The sequence below is a fragment of the Puma concolor genome, chromosome C2, assembly GCF_028749965.1.
Source record: "Puma concolor isolate L17-30 chromosome C2, mPumCon1.1.hap2, whole genome shotgun sequence".
NCBI classification, from domain to species: Eukaryota; Metazoa; Chordata; class Mammalia; order Carnivora; family Felidae; genus Puma; species Puma concolor.
In genome coordinates, this window is record NC_141675.1 from 43,699,693 (window position 1) to 43,725,740 (window position 26,048).

The 26,048-nt window shown below is 36.8% G+C and overlaps 1 protein-coding gene across 1 annotated transcript in view; it reads left to right on the top strand.

Moving 5' to 3' along the window:
- AGTR1 (angiotensin II receptor type 1) overlaps positions 1–24,353 on the top strand; it is a 47,028-nt gene extending 22,675 nt beyond the window's left edge. Inside the window, exon 3 of the mRNA XM_025913297.2 lies at positions 22,344–24,353. Coding sequence (XP_025769082.1) covers positions 22,390–23,478 — 1,089 coding nt within the window. The 5' untranslated portion in view covers positions 22,344–22,389 and the 3' untranslated portion in view covers positions 23,479–24,353. The remainder of the gene's footprint in view (positions 1–22,343) is intronic.
- The last annotated feature ends 1,695 nt before the right edge of the window (positions 24,354–26,048 follow it).

The following is a 26,048-nucleotide window of genomic DNA, read 5'->3' on the forward strand; positions in this document are numbered from 1 at the left end:
CGGCAAGTGCAGGCATTTTGAGGAGAAAACAAACAGCTGGTAGGTAAAATTACTCATGAAATTCATATATTTCACACAAACAATAAAAAGGTAAGCATAGCTCCAAGGAAACGTGAGGCACCTTCCATCCTTATCGGTGCTCCTTGGTTTTCCTAAAATAAGCAAGGACCTTCCCACCAAAGTCCCAGCAAGAAGTCTGGATTGGTATTGATTTTCCTCTAAAAGATTAACATACAATTCATTTCTTATATGAATGGCCCTGACAGATATTTGTGTCATGTGAAAAAGATTTCTTTTCCTTGGTACACAGTTTTGCTCACTGGGACTCTTCTTCCTCTAAAGTTCCCATGAAAATGCAAGAAACCTTCATACAGCTGAAACTTACCTTGATGTTCCCAGGTCTCTTCAAGGGCAGCCACACTCCACTGGAATGGGCTCACTGACTGGGGTGCTCTCCAGTCTACGTGAAGGGCAAAGTACTGGACCCATGCACAAGCTTAAAGGATTATTAAATGTCCCTCTAGACTAGGTTTCTCAAACTTGAATAAATGCACAAATCACCTGCAGAATCTTGTTGAAATGCAGATTCTGGCTCAGTAGGGGTGGATGGAACCTGAGATTGCTTTCCTAGTGAACTTCCAGTGGTGCTAATGTGGCTCATCCAGAACTATTCTGGGAGTAGCAAGGAGACTTTATAACATCTCTCTTTATTTTTTTTTAATTACTTTTTATTTTTACTGATGCTTTATCTCTTTTTTTACTTTAATGGCATCTGTTAAAAATTAATTTTTGAATTTATAAAACTTTTTAAAATTCTCTTTCACTTGACTATGTACAATTATCACTGGGAACTTGTTACTCAGGTTTCATAAAGATGATCATACATTTTAAAAATGGATTCCGTGTCATCTGTTTAGCTCAGTCGGTTCGTGGTGGTTATGGGCACCTTTCTAAGCACTGGTAGTCACTGGGCACATGTAGCCACAGTTAAATATCTGATTAGCTATATTGGGACAGTGGGTGAGATCAGGTTTTGTGCATGTTGAAAAACTACTAAGGGCCCAACGTAATATCTAGATCATAAAATCAGGCAGAAAAAAAAGCACAAGCTGAAACCATAAGAGTCAACAGATCAGAGCAGAAAACAGGAAAATATATTTTTCAGACAGAATGTATTATAATTCCATCATCTAAATAACTTCCTATTATAGCATGTTGTCAACCTTAATTTTGAAATCCATAATTTTAGAACTTATGTCACAGAGCAATCTTTAAAAGCCTCTTGCAAACTTTTAACATCTAGTTTCAAATCAAAAATAACATACTAACAAGCCATAGCATGGAGGGAGTACATAAATTATCATCATTGCCCTGCATGAACAGTAATTCACAGGTTTGGCTCAGACATGACTTAGATGAAATAATTAACTATGTACAGTACTTAACGGTAAAAAAAGTAATTAATCTAGCTGCCTCATACTGGTTTGGCCTAAATAAACATGCAATAAAGAAAACCATACAATTTTATTATTTCCTCACATTACTTTACTGAGTTGGAATTTTAATATGTCAGAAAAAGATATCTTTTCTTTTAAAAAAATCACTTTCTTTTCAAATGTCAACGTACTGATCATAAGCTGAATGAGTTCTACATATTTATAATTGTGGGCAGATGTTCTCAATTTAAAGTTATGCATTTTACTTCACAGGAATTTGGTGATTACTTTAATGTGAAATAAGAAAAAAAATCAATTTTTTAACCACAAATTACACAGACTGTCTTAATGGTACTATAATTATATGGTGGTGTATTTTTGGCAAAATGTTTCAGATAAACCTGTTTTTTGACCCATGGGTTCTCAGAGGAGACATGTTGCCTTTTGGCCTTTAGACCCCTTACCAGTAGGTCTGCAAGATAAAGGGCAGGGTCATTAAGTTGGAGTGAGGGCAAAAAATAAGGCAAGTGTTTGGGCAAGAGAAAAAGGTTCAGGTGATTTGTGCTAGAGAGAAAGTTCATCCCACTGAGGTTTTTTTTGCTTTGTTTTGTTTTTTAAGTTCACTTTCAGTGTATGGATAGATACTCCTTTGCCTAATCTCATAGACTATGACATATTCTCCCCTATAGAATTCCATTGGTTAATCATTATATTATTATCGTCATGTCATAAATAGACAAAGAAGAGGAAGAGGTTGAGCATTCTTCCAAAATCAAATAGCATACAAGATGTAGGGTCAAAACTCAAACCCAGAAACTTCTGCTTCCAATCAAGTAGAGTAACAGAGACTTATCTTCTTACCTAAAACTACAACTAGATAGATAGATAGATAGATAGATAGATAGATAGATAGATAGATGATAGAGTCTAACAGACACACATATATATGAAACAATGGTATGTGTGTGTATATGTGTGTGTGTATATATATTATATGTAATATATGCATACATATATGTAATATATGGGTATATATATTATATGTAATATATGTATACATATATTATATATGTATATACATTGCATATTACATATATGTGTGTGTGTATATATATATGTATATATGTGTGTATATATGTATACATATATATGTGTTTGTATATATATATATATACATATATATATATATATATATATATATATATATGAAACAATATATGAGAAACAATGGTTTCCAAGACAGTATACATCAGGCAACAAAGGGCAGTAATCTCTGCGGGATGAGAAACAAATGAAATAAAACCTATGATTGTCCGAGCTCACTACCTGGAGGTAGTTTCCAGCCATGGCACAAAGAATTAAGAAGGAGCTCCCAGGTCTCCCTGAGTTGAGGAGATGGAACTAGGAGTCCAGAGAGGTAAGGAGCTAGAGTTCACAGGGCAGAGCACCAGAGAGTAGAGAGCTTTGCAAAGGAAGAGCCCGATAATCTGCAAAGTATCCCCCTTGCATTCCAGCGCATATGTATAATTCATGGGGCATCGGGTAGCATACTCAGAAGGGTTTTTTGCCTCCAGAATAAGAAAAAAAAAAATGGCCCTAGACTAGATGCTGCTCTGGTGCCACCTGACAAAGCATAAAAGCCAGATCTGAGGGGATCAGGCTGTTTGCGAGTAATTTAACTACTTCCCAGAACAAAGATGGAAAATTTTAATAAGATACAAAATGTCCAATAACCAACAAGGCAAAATTCACAGTGTTTAGCATCCCATTCAAAAATTACCAGGCAAGCAAAGAAGCAGGAAAGTACAATCCATAAAGAGAAAAAAATCAATCCATGGAAACAGACTCAGTAATGATACAGATGATAGAATTAGTGCACAAGGATAGTAAGTGGTTATTATAACTGTAACTTCATATGTTCAAGAAGCTAGAGGAAAGTTTGAACACCAAAGGTAGAGACATGGAAGATATAAAAAAGACAGCAATTGCATTTCTGGAGATGAAAAGTACAGTATCTCAGACGAAAACACACATCAAGACTCAAGATACTAAGATGTTCCTTCCACTGTACCCACAATACTCTTTCCTGGACCCTGAGTTTGATCCCAACAGCCTAATACTGAATGCTTGCTTATTTACTAAAATTCTTAGGTGAATGTTTCCTTTAAGAAGTGATTACCAGCTAAAGACAGCAGCATTCCTGAAGGCATAGAGCCTTCATGGGCCATGTGGCCCTTTCCCGCCTCACTTTGATCCCCCTACCTCCCTGCCTGTCTCTGCCTGTGGAGCAAATTCCACTACCTTCCAGGGACTGCTACTCCTTCATTCTAGCAAAGAGATTTATCAAAAAAATAACTGCTAACAGTCCTTAGCATGACATCTCCTGAGTTATAAGGAAGTTTACATTATCAGACCAACATTTTCTATATTTGTTTTCTGTCTTACCTTGAAAACTATATAGTTTGAAAAAGCATGAAGTTTGATCTTTTCACACAAAATAAAATGAAAACACAGGTTAGTATTTTTCCAACTTCTCACTCTACCCATCTAAGGTCTTATGTATAAAATCACAAACTGTGTTCTTCCAGCTAACCAAGCAATTACCCAAAATGCACATGCTGTCCTTTTATTACAGAATGCAAAACATGCTCACGAGAACTAAACTACTTTTCCAACAAAAGTGAAAAATCAGCTTGTCCAGGAAGTTATATTAGGGCTAGAAGCCAAAGAAATGTATCTGCTAGCCAAGTGTTACCATTCACCAGAAATACTCCATGTTCATTATTAATCCTGTATAACTCCCTCAGTCAATGCCGGATATATTCTTTTTATGTACTTTTTGTATGTATTTTTAAACCTGTATTGAATTAATTTAGAAAATATATTAGTATCAAAAACATAAATGTGTAGGGGCGCCTGGGTGGCTCGGTTGGTTAAGCGTCTGACTTCAGCTCAGGTCATGATCTCACAGTTCGTGAGTTCAAGCCCTGCTAGGGCTCTGTGCTGACACCTCAGAGCCCGGAGCCTGCTTCGGATTCTGTCTCCCTCTCTCTCTCCCCCTCCTCTGTTCATGCTCTCTCTCTCAAAAAATAAATAAACATTAAAACCACACATACACCCAGTGTGTAGATAATTCCATGCTTGGAGCATCACAGTTCACTTTAGAAACACTTTACTTGACAATGAAGATAAATATTTTTCAGCACTTATTACAAATATTTTAAAATCTAACCTCATTACTAGTTATGTAACCAGGGTCATTAGGTCAATATGGCTCTATGAAATAACATCAGTCCCTTTCATTATTGATCATCCTTTTGGTACTAGATGATATTTTTTTGAATAAATGTTAAAGTAATATGCAAGAATACCCAAATAGCACAGATTCAATGTTGTATTCACCCATCTGGAGACATCACTTTGGCGAAATGCACCAACAGCTCTAAAAGGCTAATGGTACCTTAAACAATATGGAACGATTAAAAGGGAAAAATAAGTTTCTGTCTGGAACAGTGTAGCAGGTAGTGACATCTAGACATTCCAAGACAGCTCTCATACTCTGAGCTGGACTACCCTTCTGCACACCCAGGTGGGGCAGCCTGGCTGCAAGAGAGCAAGGATGAACAATAACCTCAGCCCATCGCATCTCTGTTTTCCCACTATCTCTCATTCCTCCATCACAGATTGTTGTTGAATGTGGAAATGGAAAGGGAGATTTCTAAAAGAGGTATGCTTCAAATACTTAGTGTAATATAAAAACACTGAAATATGGGGGTCTGCAGAATCTTGCTGGTGGTTGGAGTCTGTTTACTCAGTTGTAAAATTAAGTAGTTGGCCTGGATCCTAGGTTATAAATTGACAGGCCTTGGACCCAACTTGATCTGCAAAAGAGTTCTATTTAGTTCTACAGTGCTGCTATTATTATTATTATTATTATTACTACTACTACTACTAATTATCATTATTTGCATTAACTGAAAACATTTCAAAATAGGAGATTTCAAATAAAATTTGAAATTTCCAGCTTCATCTTTTTAAAAAATCGGCTTGCGTCTCCCCATATCATAATTAGCATAAGTGGCTACACCTGAGAAGTGAGGCTCCCCAACCCCCACCTCCTCTGAGAAAAAGGAAGGATCCTCCATTCACCAACATGACTGCTTCACTCAACTCTGTTATTCCCAGCCCCTGTAAGTATTTGCATATGTGAACCTTGGAGCATGTAATTTCTAGAGACTATTCCAGCAATAAAATGTTATGAATCTCTGACTTAAGTTGTTTCAATAAAAGCAAGACGGTAGATAATAACAGTTCAACTACATTATAGGTGAAAATAGACTTGGCTTGAAGAACCTGGCAACAAAAACACCATTTAGAGTATAGTAATTGTGCATTTTTACAGGGACAAAGGGCATACATATATATTTTTCTGTATTTTCTGTATTTTTCTGAAGAAGAAAAGGAATAAATATGACTTATCAATTTCCTTCTATAGCAGAAATTTCTGTGACTTTCTGATCCACATTGAGATAAAGCTGCTGAAAGACCACAGCAGAATGACTTTTTATGTAAAGAGAACATTTTAATTTGTTGGTATAACATAAATCGTGTAGTTTATCTAGACAATGGCTTTAAACTGATCACTGACCTGTGTACAACTATGCCTACTGAAACAGACTGATTTCTAAACACTTCCTTTGAATTAGATGTCTTCATATCAATATAACCAAAATTATTAGCACATTACGTTATTCTCACAAAGTTCTAATGAACTTCACAAATCTGCCTGCTCTATTCTGAGTACAAAATATTTAGCCTAATTTGTTTTTCCATTATTTTATATAGTAATAAAGTAATACCAAAAATGTTATTACCAGAAACAATAGTGTTGTATAATTATTAGAAAGTGAATCTCATGAAATCATATTAAAGAACAACAATTACCACATGTTAAGTCAGATAATTCAAGGAAGAGACTTATATGAATACTAGGGGAGTTGCTGGCAAAGAAATTTTTTTCTCTGAATTCTTCATTTTGAGGAAAAATTTTCCCATTTAATTAGTTGAGGTTTGATTCACCAACCAAAGGTCTATAGTGTGATATTTTTTCCTCCTCCAACTTAAAGTAATGTTAAAATCATCTGCCCTTCAGATGTTCATACTTTCACTTCTTTTAAAAACTGGGTCCTTCCTGGGTCCTTTATATTGCTTTATGGTATTAATAACAGATTGTATCACCATATTGTATTGTATGGACAGGGCTCCTCACATCATTCCAATCTGCTTCTTGGCTATGTGTAATAACCATAGGTTATGTGACAAATTACACATATGTAAAGTAGAATTTTATGGGGTAATTTCCTTAGTGTGGGGACATATGAATATATATTGAGAATATAAATAATGGTAACAACAGATAACATTTACTGTTTACTATATGGGAATCTTCCACCCCACCCCACCCCACCATGTTTTATTTAATCCTCCCAATAACAGTATATACTAAGTTTTTATCCCATTTTAAAGATGAGAAGACTAAGGCTCAAAGAGGGTAAGTATTTTAACCATTTACATGATTAGTCAGAGGTGAAGCCAGGATCTTAACTGACTTTGTGACTGCAAAGCTTCTGGGTTATTTTCTATGGTGCTTGATAGCCAACAGACTCTGCTAAAGTTAATGCTTCCTTTTAAAATTCTAAATGTTGAATATATGCCTCTTGATATAACCATTAGCTTTCCACTTCAGTCATGTGTTAAACTTGTTTTTACTGTATCTGGTCTATTCATAATGAATGGGTATGATATACTGTGTTTTGAGGAAATTATGTTAAACATATCATCTTAACAACATTCTTCCGAGGGCAAGGTAGAGGCTTTATGGTCTCATTCCCATTTGTCAGATCAACGTTGAATGAAGGTTTAATAATTTGCCTGAGGTCTCAATTTCTAGAGAGACAAAGAAAAAGCCTCCAAATCCCCTACCCCCAGTTCTAGATTAGTGTTTGTACTAAGTCTTTTTTTACCCTTGCTAAATCCTGCAATCATCTGATTTCTACTCTTCAACTTCTTAAATTATGTTGCTTTTTCACTTATGGCTTTTGGTTATATGTATTATTAAGATCTGACATTAGCATTTGCTATCATTTCACTCTTAATTCTGAATGTTTCCATCTGATTGTTTATTTTTGTACTTTGTTGGGTTTTTTTATTTACTTTACCCCAATTATCCAGGAAAGGCTGCCTACATCTTTTTAAAGCTCTGATGTTCTCAATGAAAAGACCTTCTAAATGACCTTGTTTGTCTCCCATGGAGTTGCATATCACAACTTCAAATGCCTCACTAAAATGTTACCCGTTTGGCATCAGTATACAGAAAAGGCTGCACTCTGTGATAAGAAGTACAGTGGTGTTTTCCTAGTGAGAGAATAGAGTTCTTCATGGGAAAAGGGGGCAATATAATTTCCTCAGATTTAGCTGGTATTTCAAACACAATGGTACTTGTCTTCTAGAACTAGCCTATAAGGAGTTTGTAGAGACAATACCACATGACCCAATACTTAAAATTCTGGTCATGGGACTCTATCGATATTACTCCTTTAGAAATCCTTTTTCCAGAAATGTTCTTCTTTGGCTACAAAAACAATTACTTAGTGCCTTTATGGATCAGAAAAGCAGTTGGGTAGAGGAGGCAAGTAAGAGAGACAAACTAAGTAACTGAAACTCTCAGGTTGCCAAACTTGCACACTATGGCTTGTAACTAATGGTATGTTCATCCTCTCTCACAAAAATGAGCGTACTTGTTTTATTCTAATGAGAGCCTCGATGACAGACTACACTTAATATGTTATTCTGCAGGGGGGAGAAAAGCCCTCATGTGAATATAAAGTTAAATTTCCACTTAAATATTGCAGTCAGTTTAGAACCTAACACTGCAGATTGACTCTGGCCCTGTCAGATTCCCAGCAGTGTCTATGGCAGTGATGCCACCAGAGGGCAGGGTTTGACTTCCGGACATGGTGGCTTCCTATTTCTAGAAGCAACTTTGGGGCCGCTACAATAGCCATCAAACCCGTTAAAGACCTTATAACGAATCCCAGCTCAAATTCTCTTTTCTGGTGCAGAATCCTAGAGTTCTGGAAAATGCTTAGAGAGGGTAATTTCTAGAATGATCTGACACAACAAATATTTAGTCAACTCGCAGTTTCAGAGCTCCTACTAAGTACTCAACATGGTTTTGGATATCTGAAGGTTACTCAACAGGATTTTATCTTTTGATCTGTAGTTTCCCTGGGATGATATGAATATACTACACGAAAAAAGCACTACCAATATAGTATACAGTTAACTTATGCCATAAAAGACAAGAACTACAGATTATCAAGAATTAAAAAAAAAAAAAAAAAAGTAGGGACTAGAATAAGGTTTCTCAAGCAGCACAATTAACATCTTAGACCAGATAATTTTTTGTTGTGGGGTCATGCGTTGTGCCTTGTAAGATGAGTAGCAGTATCTCATCTAAGCAGTTACTAAATGCAAGTAACGTTGTCCTCTCCCAACTCCCCCCTGTTGAAAGAACCAAAAGTGTCTCCAGACATTGCCAAATGTCCCTGGAGGGAAAAATTATCCCCCATTGAGAAGCATTGAACCAGAATATGAAATGATGACCTTACCCCTCAAAAAAATAACTGAACCTTGAAACTTTAAAATCTCAAAAATACAGATTCTATTTTTGATAAAAAAGACCTGTTCTCTAAGCCTCAGTTTCCTCATCTGAAGAATGGGAATAATTGTGCTTATCCTCATAGGCCTTGTGGTAGTTTGTTATATTTACCTTAATAAAATACCACAGATTGGGTGGCTTCAACTACAGAAATTTACTTTCTCATGGTTCTGGAAGCTAAAAGTTCGAGATCAAGGTGCTGGCAGGGTTGGTTTCTGGTGAGACCTCTCTCCCTCCCTTGCAGATAGCCACCTTCTCATTAACCTCACATAGCTTCTGCTCTGTACAAGCACATTCCTGATGTGTTCTTCCTCTTATGAAGACACCTGTCACATTGGATTAGGGCCCCAACCTCATGACCTCATTTACCCATAATTACATCTATATCTATTACAGTCGCATTGGGTACTATGGCTTTTGAAAGGACACAATCCAGTTCATAACAGGGTTCTTGCAGATATGAAAGCAATTATCACAATGCTTGGCACATAATAAACATTCAATTAATCACAACTCATAAATATTACTAATGTTAATACTAAGCCACTTTTATAAGTCCTCTTTGTGAAACAGATACCCGTAAAATCCTAGAGGAGCATAAAACAACTGTACGTTAAATAAGCTTATTTGAATTCTTGTGTGTCACTTTGTGCTGAAGTTATGTAACTGAAAAGTTGAAACTGACATTTTCCCCACCGACATAGCTAATCACTTAATGGGTGCTCTGTCTTCCTTTATGCGAAGGTCAAAGGGCAGTAGCTCTTGCATCCCCAGCATCTGATGAGTAATTAATGTTCCAGAAACAAACTTGTAAGTACTTTGGGGAATTTCTGTGTGTAAAGAAATTCTAGGTACAGTAGTTCCCCCTTTACATGTGGATTCGCTTTCTGCAGTTCAGTTACCTGCAGTCAGCCGTGGTTCAGAAGCAAGTGATCTTCCTCCTGACATACCATCAGAAGGTCAAGAGTGGCCTGATGCTAGGTCACAATGCCTATGTCATTCACGTCATTTCATCTTACCACATGGGTACTTTATCATCTCCCATCATTAGAAGAAAAGTCAATAGAGTACAAGATATTTTAGAGAGAGACCACATTCACATAACTTTTATTACAGTATATTGTTATCATTGTTCTATTTTATTTTTAGTTATTGTAAATCTCTCACTATGCCTAATTTATAGGCATATAATATATATTTTATTTATTTATATATAATTTATATATATATATATTTATATATATATAATTATTTATATATAATTATAATTAAAATATATATAAAATATATATTTTATTTTATTTATATATATTTATATATAAATATATATATATATAATTTTTTAGAGGAAACATAAGTAATTTTGTAGAGGAAAAAACACACTATATATAGGGTTTGATACATCTGTGGTTTCAGGAATCTACTGGGGGTCTTGGAATGTATCCCAAAAAATAAGGGAGGAGTACTGTAAATATTTCTCCAAGAAGATGCTTAAGAGTGATAATTCACTTTTACCCTCTTAATTTGATTTATAAGCTTCATCTATCTTACAGAAGACAGAACAAAAATAAATTGGGGAAAAAAAACAATAAATAGTTTCAAACATCCATGGTCTTCAGCTGGAACTGAATAACTGGAGATTTTGAAATTGCAAAGGAACATGGACCCTCTTTAGCCAAAAATACTTGTTTTTATAAAAACTAGAGGGTGTTAGATACTTCTGTCACACCGGCTTAGCATTTGAAATTTCTGCTGGTTCAAGCGCAATTGTGCTGTCCTATTTCCAATTGTGGGGTTCCCTCCCTAACCACAGTTGATTTCTGATTGGAGGCTTGCAACTTTGAGGACCAGAACAGAGTGACTTAGCTAGCTCAAAGAACAAGAAGAGAGTTTTACTATCACGAAGCGGGGAAGCATTGTTGTTACAGCAAGCGGGGAAGCATTGTTGTTACAGCAGGTTCAGGAAGAGTGGAGTCAACGTTGACAACTGCTGACTTAAACAGTTTTGTTGTCAGTACTAAAAGCAGAAATGGCTTGATGAAAGGGAAGCCAGGAAAAGGAGAAATTGCTATGGCAAAACAAGAGGAGATGGTGGTCTTGGTGTGGCAGAGAATATTCAAAAATACTCTCCTTGTCCTTAAAGAGTTATTGCTGCACGGGTAATGTGCCACTTCAGTACATAGCCCCTCTATGCAGAAATGCTATCTTTCCACTTTACAAACCAAGGGATGTTTTCGTTTTACATTTAGAGGAGAAACAAACAATCAAAGGCAAAAGTGGTACAGTATCTTATGCAGCTCTCTTGGAAAGAGTTCGTTTTTTTCCCGCCGCTCAGACTGCACACAAATACTGGGAATATATTTTAATTTCAAATCTGACATGTGACATCTGGTAACCCATTTATTGCTAATGAAGTTTTCACAGGAAACAGCAGTCACCAGTATCTCATCGTAGTTTTCCATTGGCAAAACGTTGTTACCTTTTATTGGCCCAGCATTTGTGCCGCTCATCACAGGCTGTTTCGTTAGAAAACACAAGTAGTCCCACATAGAAATGAATGGAGTGGTAATATAACAGCAGACAGAATGGTCTAAACTTTTCATTATAATCAGTGGTGTAGTATCATTGTAATTTATACTTAAAAATCATATAGGTATTGAAGAGAACGATTAGAGCTAGCAGAGGTGTCCAATCCAAGTAGCTTGTCAGTGCATCAGCCTCCCTCTCTGAGCCTCTCTACCTCTTTCTGGTACATTAGCCTCTTCTTCCACTTCCAGCACTGAGTGCAATTTCCCAATTCTCCTTATCCAGATTTGCTGGTACAGGGGAAGTTAGTCATTTATACCATAGTATGAAGTTAAGAACACTAACAAAAGTCTCAAATCTACAGGATCTTATGATATCTCCACATGTATCACCTCATGATGTTCCCAACAACGTTGTGAGCCTGACAAGACATATTTTTTTACTTCATCATTATCATTAACTTCATTATTATTATTATAATTTTCCAGATGAAGAAAATGAGTCACAGGTTAAGAGAAAAGCAAAAGACCCCATAGGTCAGAAGAGGTAAATCACATACTGCCTCAGATTTTTTGGTTACCATCACCATGCCCTTCTACTGCTAGTCTGGCTTTCATCTGAGTCAGTGTATCTCCTTCCTCAGGTAGATCTTGGAGGCATGGAAGTGGGTATTGCCAACCCAATCCCAGTTAAAGAAATTCTAGACATTTATGAATGAGCGCAAGCAGTATTTTACTAGATAACATCCTGTTGGGCACCCTTTAACTATACCAGTCCTGAATGTTTGAAAGAAATACACAGTCTAATGAATAATTCCCAAGCTGTATTTCAGGAGTCTACTATTTAGGAGTTTAATTTGACTTTTTTAGTGTGGCTACTAGGAAATTTTTAATTACGTATGTGGTTCACATTAAGTTTCTTTTAGAAGCACTGACCAACAGAATCAGAAAATAGAGAGTGGCAGCGGTTAGTAAACTACAGAAAATTCAAATTCCAGAAGATACATTATAGAGTTTTTGGGGGCCAAGGAAAGTATATGTGTTGGTCAGATTTAACCTTAGGGCTCCACTTTGTACCTAAACATTTGTTGCCACAAGTATTAACTGTGGAAGCCATGCAAGATCTACCATTTTACCTTTCTTTCCACATTCATCAAGTGCCTCATTATAATGCTTGAAATAAATGCATTAGATGAAAATAATGAAAAATACTTCTGCTGAATTTTTGAATGAAAATAATTCTATTTATTTTTGAAGTTCTGAGCTCTCTTTCATTAAATTTTACTTACCCTTGCATTACATAAATGATATTATAAAATTTATATTTTCAAAGTGCTTTCATCTTTTCCTAAGACCTCACTGTTTACCTTTAACAACCTATGAAATAGAGGTGAGAACAAGTGTTAGTATTTCCATTCTAAGTATTTTGTAATATTTAAGAGATAACAAAGTAAGAGATTAAATTACCTGTGTCTGATTGTGTCACTGGTTAGTGACAGAGCAGGCTCTTTGACTGGACTCTAGTCCAGTGCTTTCTCTGCCAGACTATTCTGCTCTCAGTTTTTATAGCATTTTAATGTTTAAAAAAAAATGAAGCATATGAAACTGTGTTTCAAAAAACAAAAAGTAACTCTATGATAAAATCAAACATTACCTTACAGAATTCATTTTCTTAGGACAAAAGTCCACCTAGCACTTCAAAATATTAACTAATAAAATACTTGAAAATGTTATTCTAAATAATATATTACTGTGGGTTCTTTTATAATTCTCTGTCCTCATCTGTGTGTTTTTATTTGGGCAAATGAATCACATTAACTATTTACTAAACTTTAAAAAGTTGTATTTTCCCCACCAAAAAAAAAAAAAAAAAAAAAATTACCTGAAAGTAGGTTTGTTTTGTAGGAGTTATTTTAACGATAACACATTCTGCCACCTTCTTCATAAAATAACATAATCCTGACTCCCTAACTGCAGGGCCTGCTTCTAATTTTATTTGCAGCCATGAAACAATCTGTCTCTACCTTTTCATGTGGAATTGCCAATGAATAACACAGGGGATGCCTGAGAGACTCACTGTCTAGAAACTAATCTAGCTAGTCTAGATAGTTGACCTCTATAACCTTGACCTCGATAACCTAGGGTCACAACCAGCTATCCAAATGCTGTGCTGGGAAAACATTTCTTTAAGTAGATACTCTAAAAAATGGGGGGGGGTGGGAATATCACTGTAATATAATACTCTTATGTGGAGTTTATTTATCCCCAGTAAAAGGTAAAATTCATTTTGTTTTTAAGAAAAAGACTTCTTGTATCTAACTAGAGACTGTTATTAAATCATTGTGGCATTAATAATATCTATATCAATTGATAGATTTTGGCTGATTTAATGATTTATCAGGTCATTTCTACTTGTCAAGCCATCATTGCCTTTATCTTCAAAAGATAAATACCTATTCCAAAAAAAAAAGATTATAAAATTTCAGTGTTTCAGGAGATTTCTTTAGCCATGTGTCAGCTCCCTGAGAATGCAGAGGTGTAGAAAAGCTAAGTGACTGGTTCAAGGTCACCTTGCTAGTGAATAAGAAAACCAAAATTAGAACCCTAGTCTCCTTATACATTGCGTAGGACCAATTTGAACGTTGGGCAATTGGGGGAAACATGTATAATACAGGGAATATTTGATCCTCCTAGCTTCACTTAAAATTTATGATTATGTGATTTCTATGTTAAAAACTTTATTTTTTAAAACTCTTTCAATGTTTATTTTTGAGAGAGAGAGAGAGACAGAGAGAGAGAGAGAGAGCATGAGCAGGGGAGGGGCAGAGAGAGAGACACACAGAATCTGAAGCAGGCTCCAGGCTCTGAGCTGTCAGCAGAGCCTGATGCAAGGCTCGAACTCATGAACCACGAGATCATGACCTGAGCTACAGTCGGACACGTACCTGACTGAGCCACCCAGGGGCTCCAAAATGTTAAAAACTTTAATCTGAAATGAATTGTCATGTGGCCAGTAATTTCTAACATAAAGCTGATAGCACATAGAAATTCTATAAAAATTTCATAATTTCTTAAAAATATAAATTAATTGGTGCTTCCTCTCCTTCCCAGTAACTTCCCTCATACCCCTTAAAGTGGAATCTGAAATGAGATAAGCAGTTTATGCTGCTGATCTAGAGTCTCACAGAAGCAAATATGCAGTGGCTTAACATATGAAATTGTGGGTTATGCTCACAAGTCAGATAAAACAGCTGTTGACTGAGATGCCCACATAGGAGCTGCCTTTTTCATCTGTTGAAAAAGAAAAGCTTGTGAACAGTCTCCAAGAGCCATATTATTAAAAATTATGTTTCCTCCCCTTTGATGAATGGCTGAGATGCTGATTCTTTAAAATGTGGTTATAATTCCCTTGAGGAAATTCTCCAAGTCCCTAAGTTTGAGGAATTTGGGAGTATAAGAGGACAAGAGTTTATTTATATACAAGCTTTTTTCCAAGTTATATTTATTTTATTTTTCTCCTAGTCTGCAGAGCACAGCTCTTTTGAGGCTCACTAAAGCCTTCAATGGGCCTCTATATTGAACATAACAATATTTTCTACTAACACCAATATGTCAGAGGAAGATTTCTAGCATATGATTAGAGTTAATGACATATATCTCATCCCTGCCTGCTTCTCTTTTCTTTTTGGGAAAAAAAAAAAAAAAAAAAAAAAAAGCATGCAACAAAAACAGCCAAGAGTTTAGAACAGAAAAGAATGGGAAGAAATATCATAGGAATGAAAGGAGCTCTTTGGGGGCTTGGGATATTCATGACAAGTAGGTTGCTTAAACTATAACTTATGATAAGTAGAAGCTTCTGAAGCAGAGAGAAATTTAATTGCAATTTAGTGTTACATTACTAGATATTAAAGTATTGAATAATTTCTAACAAGCAAAAATTTAGGATCACAATTTACTTTCCTTGAAATGTATACCCTAACTTGGAAGGAACTACTGAATTTCCTTTCATAAAGCTAAGTTCTTCCTATTCTTGGGGGATATTTTGGAAAGCAAAGGGGAGGATGACAGGACATTTAACCACCATCACCACAGGTGGTTACAATTGGTGTGTGTAGAAATAAGATGGCAGCTTGTGCTGTTTTCATTTCCTGTGAGAGCAGGCCATAGTGGATGCTGTCGACTTGGGAAGAGGGCCAGAAACCACCGTTTACCACTTACACATATCATGTAGCCATTCATTAAGGACACTGAATCTTGAGTACTTATTTAGTATAGCATTAGTAATTGTAATCAAACATATTGTGTGTGCTAAGAGAAACATTCACCTAGGAATTGCACAGGTGAGCAAAATCAGCTCCAAGAAAAGTATTCAACATAGAGAGATTAGGGGCGCCTGGGTGGCTCAATTGGTTAAGCGTCCAACTCTTGATTTCGGCTCAGGTTCATGGGATCCAGCCCCTCATTGGGCTCTGTGCTGACAGTGTGGAGCTTGCTTGGGATTCTCTCTCTCCCTCTCGTTCTGCCCCTCCCTTCCTCCCTCCCTCCCTCCCTCCCTCCCTCTCCCTCTCCCTCTCTCTGACTCTCTGCCTGTCTCTCTCAAAATAAGTAAACATGAAAAAATAATTAAAAATAAAACAACATAGAGAAGTTAGGTTAGGATTGCCAGCCATTTTCTCATGCATCTGATTTAAAAGCAGTTCTGGTCATTTACCCCATGGTGCCAAGCTCTCTGCCATGCTCTCTTCTTCATGGCTGCCAGGATTACCACCATGGAGGAGAGTACCACCAGAAGGCCTTGGATTATTCATTGAAAGGCATGATGGGGGTTGGGGTGGGCATGAATAGGGGCAAGATTATAATCTAAAGATTTGGGGGTCCAAGCAATTTAACCATTATCTCCAAATAATGTGTAGGACAAATTCCAGTCAAGATGAAGACAATGAACGTAAGCATAATGAACACTACCCTTCTTTCTCAAAACACATAAAATAGAAAATCACAGCTCTGAATAAGAATTGAGACCACATGGGCCAGAAAAGGACCAATACCAGTTACACAGCCAAGATAAAGTTTCAACAAGTCTACCAGGATGGAAGTCAAGATCATTAGACGCACATACTGAAGACAAATGAAACTGGCTTTCTTGGTTAAAGCCAGAAACTGGAAAATCACTGCCTATTGTGACCAAAGACTAGATAATTTCTGCAGACCAACAAAAATTTGAGAATGGGTGGGGGCCTCATTTGCAGTATCTGAAGAAAAAATACAGCATTGGAAACTAGGCTGAGAACTAGCATTAAAGACTTCCAGATCAAGTGAGTGTTGTATGCCCAAGCAGAAATTTCACAGGCCACCACCATCCAGATGCCAGGCCTCCTAAAGAAGTTAATTCCCACTACAGATTAACTTGTAGTCAAAGATTATAAAACCCAAGATGAAAGCAAATGCCAAGAAGGAGTGTCCACAGATGAAACAAATAGAATTCATACAAGAACTACAACCTACAAATAGTAAAGCAATTGATAGGGGCTCTTAACATACAGATGTTCAACATGTTTAAAGAGAAAAGGGTACAAATAGACCCCATAAAATAAGAACAGAAGGTTAAGAAATAAGAACAAGTGAATTTGAAAAAGAAACAAGTAGAAACCATAAAAATTTTACTGCCAACTTCTATGATTCAATGAATTCACAAATGGATACTAACAGTTGCTCCCTGTAGAATGCTTCATTCATTACTGAGGGGGAAAAACACACAGGAACAGAAACACTTGCTTTCTAAAGTCTGAATTATAAAATAAAAGCAATAAAGACAATGACTTTTGAACAGGATGGTTTATTGCGCTGCCCAGCACTACAAGCAAATGACCTACAAACACTAGTCTACTCTTTTAGATATTTGAGAAAGATACTTTTATAGAAGATTATTCTAAAATATAATTACTTTGTCTTTTAGTTCTCTCTTTATTATCATAGGAAACTATGTGGTATTTTTTTCCTTAGATTGCAAACTCATTAAAAAAGGAGCATGTAATGAACAATTTAATTAGATTGGTTTTGGCTTGCCTAAAAGCTTAAGAAGGTATTAATATTCTAATCAAAAGTCTTGGCAAAATATTCTTGGAAGGATGGAAGGAAGGAAGGAAGGAAGGAAGGAAGGAAGGAAAGAAAGAAAGAAGGGAGGAAGGGAGGGAGGGAGGGAGGAATCTTCTTTCTTAGGCTTGTTTTTAAGAATGAGGGAAGCTGTCAAGAAATACAAGGTATCTGGTATGAAAGCAATCTGTGGATAAATAGTGCAGCCACCAGGAGCCAACCTTGTGTTTACAGCAGACTGAAAGTTCCCACCTGACTCATGGCCAATGTATTCAGCTGCTTAAGATGATTTTTTTACTCACAGTTTGAAAGAACAACATCCTGGTATTTTTAGCCTTTTAATGGCACAAGAAGGAGCTTACCAATGATAAACCTTAAAAAAAAAAATCTTTCATGTTTTTTTAAGCCATGGCTAAGTCAATGTTTAACTTGCATTCAAAAAATAATAGTAGAGATTTTTTAAAAACACATCTAATTAAACACTTACTTTTTGAAAGATATGCCCAATACTTTCATACTATCTCATTTAATTCCTACAACAATCTTGTGCAACAAAAATCACTGTTCCCATTTCTTACAGATAAGGAAACTGAGGCTCATGTTCAGAGAAATGGGGTGATTTACCCAGAGCCATACATATTTGTAATTGGCAAAGAGTCTGTTATAAGTATTTTGAGTCCAAATCCCATCTTCTTTCCCCCAAGAAGAAATGGTGCTATGGAATTCATATAAGCCACAGAGTTTATGTAAAAGCTATGGTGAGACCCAAAAATAGGGAGTGGTGGATCCTCCTGTGTTTTTGATCAGTATATCCTCCCTGCCTAAAACTCTACTGGGAGAAGAATGAAATGTAGCTGCTTTCTGGGACTCATAAGCTTGCTGTTCCTAATAGATCACATCTCTTTCCTTCAGCTCCTCATCAAAACAGCATCCTTTCAGCTTCAAAGGGAAAAGAGCCCTACTCTTTCCCACTCACTTAGCATCAATCACAGGTGCCTAACCAGTCACAAGGGTTCCATTTTCCCCACACCACTGCCAAGAGGGTTGTGCGATATCTGTAAATTTGTAAGAGCAGCCTCCCATAGCTGATGATGCAGACATCTGTAAGGAGAGAGAAGTTCAAGTGATGACAATTTCTACTCTACCTCGGCTGGCCAGCTGTTGCCTTTAAGTTCTAACCACTTTGTTTTCCATGTATCCTCCAAAGTCCAAATGCCATCTTCTTTGGGAAGTGCCCCTGATCATTACCCAAGTCCCCCACCAACAAACTGGGTCAATGATAAATACAGAACATTCCACATGACCCTGTTATGGTATAGTATTCAACACTGGAGGTAATTCTGTCTTTAAAGCTCTTGTCCCCCCACAACTAGACTCAAATGCCTCAAAGGAGGAGAAGGACTGTGAACTTTTTCACTTTGCATCCCTAACTCCAGCACCTAGTAGATGTTCAATGAATATGGGATAAATGGATGACAGCCCTGGATGCACTATTTTCATTTATATGCTTCCCTGTGCTTGTTCCCACTGGTCCTATAACCTAAAATTCCTCTCCCCTTTCTTCTACCCTCCAGTATGTGAGAATTTGTTTCCTTTCCTGGCAGGAAGTCTTAGTCATTACTTATATAAACATTTATGTAAAGTATTATTAGTATATTTAATGTGACGTCCAGAGTTTCTCCAGTGATATTGTCATTTAAATAATAAATTCCTTACTAAAATTTCCAGGATGTTCAGAGCAACCTTTTATGTATTACATATTAGTCGATATGGATCAATGGGAACTGAAGAAGAAACTGACTTCAGATTGTGATGGAATTGGAGTCCAAAACTATGTTTAAAACTTGGTCCTTTCAAATGCAAACTTTTTCCCATAGATTTTTTTTTTTTTAATAAATGATGGTTACAATTCTCGCCTTGTCAATAAAATTCTACTCATTCCAGATACAGTATTAGTGGAACCAGCCTGAGATATATAGTCTTAGAGTTAGGCTCAATAGAGAAAAGAAGAAAAAGAGGAGAATTTCGTCCCTGCTTTCAAGCACTCAAGCTCAGGGCACCAAAGGGATTCCAATGCATTAAGTTTATCCCTTCCTATCTGTTAGTAGTGTCCTTGTGCCCAAGCTGAAACAAATATTTACCTCTGCCCTGGTTTTCAGTTATGGAGTTCACCCAGGCTGCTTTTTAATCTTTGAGATTCTTTAACCTTGACATTTCCACTTTTTTCCTAGGCAAAATCCAACTGAAATCAACCAGATGTTAGAAGAATAAGTAAATTAATACACATTAAGGTGTAAATGACTGCTAGCACATAAACCTTTCATGAAGTATTTAATTTTTAATAGAGAATATTTGTTTACCTAAAGGAATTTATACTTCTAAACTGGCATAATTTCAATAACTATAATAAAATAAACTGAAAAATCAGCAAAACGTAGGGAAATCCTTCTGGGTGAGAAAGAAATAGGTCATATCTCCCTGAGAGCCTAGCCCTAGTTTCCATTATATTATTCCCTCTTTTCATCTTCTGTTTTAGAAACCACATATTTCTAAAAGTACCAAAGATTTTTCTGTCTGTTTTGTTTAGTTTTGGTTTCGATTTTTTAATCCAAGGTGAAGCCTAGGTTAACAATGACTATTTTCTATCTTGATCCTCTCAGGAGCAAAATGTAAATTGTGTTATTAGCCCCACAGAAACTAGTCTCATTATGCTATACTCCTAGCTTTTAAGTTATATGCTATTTACTCATTCATTCATCCATTGGCTGTCTTATTCATCAGACATGTATCATCTGTCCCCTGGAATTGGCTGGGGCCTACATTAGTAAACGAGATTATTCGAAACAGGCCCTACCTTCAAGTAGCTAACATACCAATAGAGAAGACAGGTCAACACCACTATGATATAGTGTCAAAAGCTACATCCAAAGTGCTGAAGTGGCTTGCCAAATGGAACAGTCAATGGCCCAGATAAGTCAGGAAGGCTCCACAGAGAATGTGACATTTGCTTGTTTGTGGATGCTAATGTCCCCATGAACAAAAAGAGAGGGGAAAAATTAAATTATATAAGGCTGAGTACAAAAGGAGAAGATAATGGGGACTTGAAGCCAGAACCTTGAAATAAGTCAGTCAGAGAAAGACAGATACCATATGTTTTCACTCATATGTGGATCTTGAGAAACTTAACAGAAGAACATGGGGGGCGGGGTGGTGGTGGAAAGTTACAAACAGAGACAGAGGGAGGCAAACCATAAGACTCTTAAATACAGAGAACAAACTGAGGGTTTATGAGGGGTGGGGGAGAAGGGAAAGTGGGTGATGGGCACTGAGGAGGGCACTTGTTGGGAGGAGCACTGGGTGTTGTATGGAAGCCAATTTGACAATAAATTATATTAAAAAAAATCTTGGATGAGGAGAATAACTACCTCCTTGGGGAAGGCAAAGAGGCCACTTAAGAAACTTTTTCTTTCTAGTGTTCTCTCTTAAAACCTGGCTACCTGACTCTCATCCCTCTCACGGCACCACTTTACACCAAGATGGACACTACCTTAGGTGTATGTGTTCATACAGCTCTCCTGGATGCCAAGCATAGCTATCCTGGGAAGTCTTATTCCTGTTCCTCATCTTGCCCAGGACACTTTGCTACAAAAAGAATGCACAGGGGGCGCCTGGGTGGCGCAGTCGGTTGAGCGTCCGACTTCAGCCAGGTCACGATCTCGCGGTCCGGGAGTTCGAGCCCCGCGTCAGGCTCTGGGCTGATGGCTCAGAGCCTGGAGCCTGTTTCCGATTCTGTGTCTCCCTCTCTCTGCCCCTCCCCTGTTCATGCTCTGTCTCTCTCTGTCCCAAAAATAAATAAACGTTGAAAAAAAATAAATAAATAAAAAAAAAAAAGAATGCACAGCCATGCTCATCTAGGGACCTGCTCCTGGGGTAGCAAGAGGATCTTTACCCAGCACCCGTGCCCTGCCCAGACAGACTTGCCTATGCCATACGCTGAGCTTTTTACCTCAGAGTATGCCTGTACCTCATCCTGTGATGTTACCCCCACAGCATCCTCAGCCTCCCTCCCAAGGGTTTTCTGATGGACTCTGCTAGGGAAGAGTATGTTGATTTTCTAACTCATGTAAGTGAATAGCTTGTTTACTGACTATGTAAAATATTGAAGCAAATATTTGCAGAAGCTTCTGGAAAAACTCAAGTCTTCCTGAATAACTAATTTAATTCAGTAGCATTTTCTGAGATTTAGACTATGCTTTTTTAATCAATGTGGAAGCTAGGATTTACTTCTAGAAAAAATGCAAAGAACCTAGATAAGTTTATTCACATAGCACCCCCATTTCTGTTTACCTGAAGGATATTTATTACTTTCTAGAAAAGCAATATGTTCTAAAAATTAATTTAAATGTGTAATCCTACCCTTTCTCGGTTCAGTTTTTCTCCAGAAAATATGATCTATTTTTTTTTCCTAAGACTAAAGTGGAGTTACTGTATTTATGACTGAAAAATAAAACTGTTTATAACTGAACGTTCTTTTTTTTTTTTTTACCTTTTCATTTTTATTTTCTCCAGGTGCATCTGGCATAGTGTCTAAGACTAATTAACCCAGGAGATCAAAATGATCCTCAACTCTTCCACTGAAGATGGTATTAAAAGAATCCAAGATGACTGTCCCAAAGCTGGAAGGCACAATTACATATTTGTCATGATCCCTACTTTATACAGTATCATTTTTGTGGTGGGAATATTTGGAAACAGCTTGGTAGTGATTGTCATTTACTTTTACATGAAACTGAAGACTGTGGCCAGTGTTTTTCTTTTGAATTTAGCACTGGCTGACTTATGCTTTTTACTGACCTTACCACTGTGGGCTGTCTACACTGCCATGGAATATCGCTGGCCCTTTGGCAATTACCTGTGTAAGATCGCTTCAGCCAGTGTCAGTTTCAACCTCTATGCCAGTGTGTTTCTACTCACATGTCTAAGCATCGACCGTTACCTGGCTATTGTTCATCCAATGAAAGCCCGCCTTCGGCGTACAATGCTTATGGCCAAAGTCACCTGCATCATTATTTGGCTATTGGCTGGCTTGGCCAGTTTGCCAACTATAATCCACCGAAACGTGTTTTTCATTGAGAACACCAATATCACGGTTTGTGCTTTCCATTATGAATCCCAAAATTCAACCCTCCCCATTGGGCTGGGCTTAACTAAGAATATACTGGGTTTCTTGTTTCCTTTTCTGATCATTCTTACAAGTTACACTCTTATTTGGAAGACTCTGAAGAGGGCTTATGAGATTCAAAAGAACAAGCCAAGAAATGATGATATTTTCAAGATAATTATGGCAATTGTGCTTTTCTTTTTCTTTTCCTGGGTTCCCCACCAAATATTCACTTTTCTGGATGTACTGATTCAGCTGGGCATCATACATGACTGTAAAATTGCAGATATTGTGGACACCGCCATGCCCATCACTATTTGCATAGCTTATTTTAACAATTGCCTGAATCCTCTCTTTTATGGCTTTCTGGGGAAAAAATTTAAAAAATATTTTCTCCAGCTTCTGAAATACATCCCTCCAAAGGCCAAATCCCACTCAAACCTATCAACAAAAATGAGCACACTTTCCTACCGCCCCTCAGATAATGGAAACACATCCGCCAAGAAGCCTGCCTCATGTATTGAGGTTGAGTCACACACTTGAAGCCTATCTGTGAAGTAATCCTGTGAAAGGAGAAGCAAGAAACACATTCCTCTACAGCACCTCACTACCAAAGGAACATTAGCTACTTTCCAGAATTTAATAAGAAAAAGGTTATGTGGTCTCAACAAACCTTTCTAAAGCTCTGAACAAAACCTTTTCTTTCCCTGTCCAACAAAACATAAAGTGAAGCCACATTTTGCCACATTTTGCATCAGACAGACGACGGCCACTCCAAGAACGATGTCAGAAGCTAGATGAATGTGTTCACTGGGAAAATTTTACTGGCAGAAATGCCGTCTCCGCAGCCGGCTCCTGTTCTGTTATTTTTGACTCTTCCACATGAAGGTATTTGGAATGTGTTCAACCTTGAGAGGAGCGACAGGAGGTCAGAACTTAAGATTGCTCTGCCCAGTTTCCAAGGGGCAGTAAAGCTTTTTTGTGCCTATGGAGTTACTAGCAGCTGTGGCCCACCTGGACCTGCCACTGCACTTTTTGTGCAGAGACTTGCTAAGCAGTACTTGTCAACTTTCAGACACTTTTGCAAAATCCAGCTAGTGTCTTATAGATTCACACAGCCGAAACATGCCAGCTAATTGGCCTATTTGTATACGGATATTACTAAAGTCATATATTAAACTACTTGTAAAAGTGTTACTCTGGTCCCAGGAAGTAGTGTCTTCCCAGTCATATCAGTTTTTTTTCATATCTGAGAAGTATATATATTTTGTGGTAAAAAAAAGATTGTATACCATAAAGTATGCCTTATGTTTTAGAAAGTGTATGTTCTACTTGTATATGTATTCTATATCTCTAAACTGTTGCACTTGATTAAAATCTGGCAAAGTTATATTTACATTAAAATACTGTTATTGTAATGTGTTTAATCTTCAACGCTTAAAATATATGCTGATTTATTTTTCAAACAAGTGTAATTATGAACCCAATTCCATTCAAATTTTTAATACAACAGATAGTTTAATACTATTGCTTATAGGTTTTATATCCACAGCATGGAATAAATACACCCTTTTGAGTTTTCCAAAGCTTTTCATACAACAAAGAAAAAATTAATTTTTATAACACTAAAATAAAACATTATTTTACACATAATTATTTTTAAATTTTTTAATGTTTATTTTTGAGAGAGACGGACAGACAGAACACAAATGCGGGAGGGGCAGAGAGAAGGGGAGAAACAATCCAAAGCAGGCTCCAGGCTTCAAGCTGTCAGCACAGAGCCTGACACAGGGCTCGAACCCATGAACTGTCAGATCATGATCTGAGCCAAAGGCAGACGCTTAACCACTGAGCCACCCAGGCACCCCCACATAATATTTTTAATAGTAGGACTTTTCTGATTACATACATGAATGATCATTGTAGAAAATGTAGAATTTATAAGGAAAGTATTAAAAAATAAGTTATATTTAGTTCTCCTTATTAAAAATTACCATTTTTAACATTTGGGTGCATTTTCTTCTACATTTTTGTATTCATTATACACACATCCATACATAAATTGTGATATTGGAGTCAGAATATGTACTTTGTATACAGATTTTTCTCATAATGTCATAGCATAGTAGCTTGCTACACCGTAAATATTTTCCTAAGATATTTTAATAATTGCATAACATTACAAAATAGAGAAAGACACATTCTGATACAGTTAGCTAGTCCTCAAATTGGGACATTTAGCTTTTTCTGATTTTTCGGTATTATAAATTGCACTGTGGTAAATGTTCAAGTAATGAAGGTGATACATTCCTCATATTGTTCTAGATGTGGTACAACTTTATGAACATTTTTAATACTCTTAATACGTTTTATCAAATATTTTCCAGAAACCTAATAACAATTTACAATTGTTATATGTGTGAACATATCTCACCACAGTCCCAGCAGCATGAAATATTTACTAGATTTAAACAGAAAAGTAAAATTTACTGTAAGGATCCACATTCTACACACACAAACAGGGATGCACCTGCCCTAAAGAAACTACAGTAACATTTCTGCTCCCCTTGGGAAGTTGCCTACTTTTTCTCACTGGAGGCATCATTGGCTTTAGAGTCCACCTGGAACAGGCTGATGTGATTATCTGACTCAATGAACAGTGATCAAAAGACTGGGTGATGTATGAAATAGTTGATGGAAGCTACAGGCAAGGGGGGGGCATTCAGAGAGCCCTTAGTGGGCCGGCCAGAATCTCCACAAAGCAGCCTATTACATTCACATTCCAAAGGACAGAGAATTTATTTTGAGAATAAATGTGGTTACATATGTCTCATATTATTTTCCCTTTACATTGTTTTTAATTTCATTAATATAATACCAGCCGCTAACTCTCCAAAGTTCTGTTACTATTTTCACAAAGTATTACCTCTAAAAAATAAATTCTAGCTCATCCCAAATTATAGTGTAAACTTATCCTATTTGAATTCCCTCCAAATCAAACATATGACTGTTCATTTTTTTTATTCAATAGTCATCCCAAACTAAGTGATTACAAGTACTTCAAACTTGCGGAACCATTTGATAAATTACAGTTGATAAGATTTCTGGCAGAT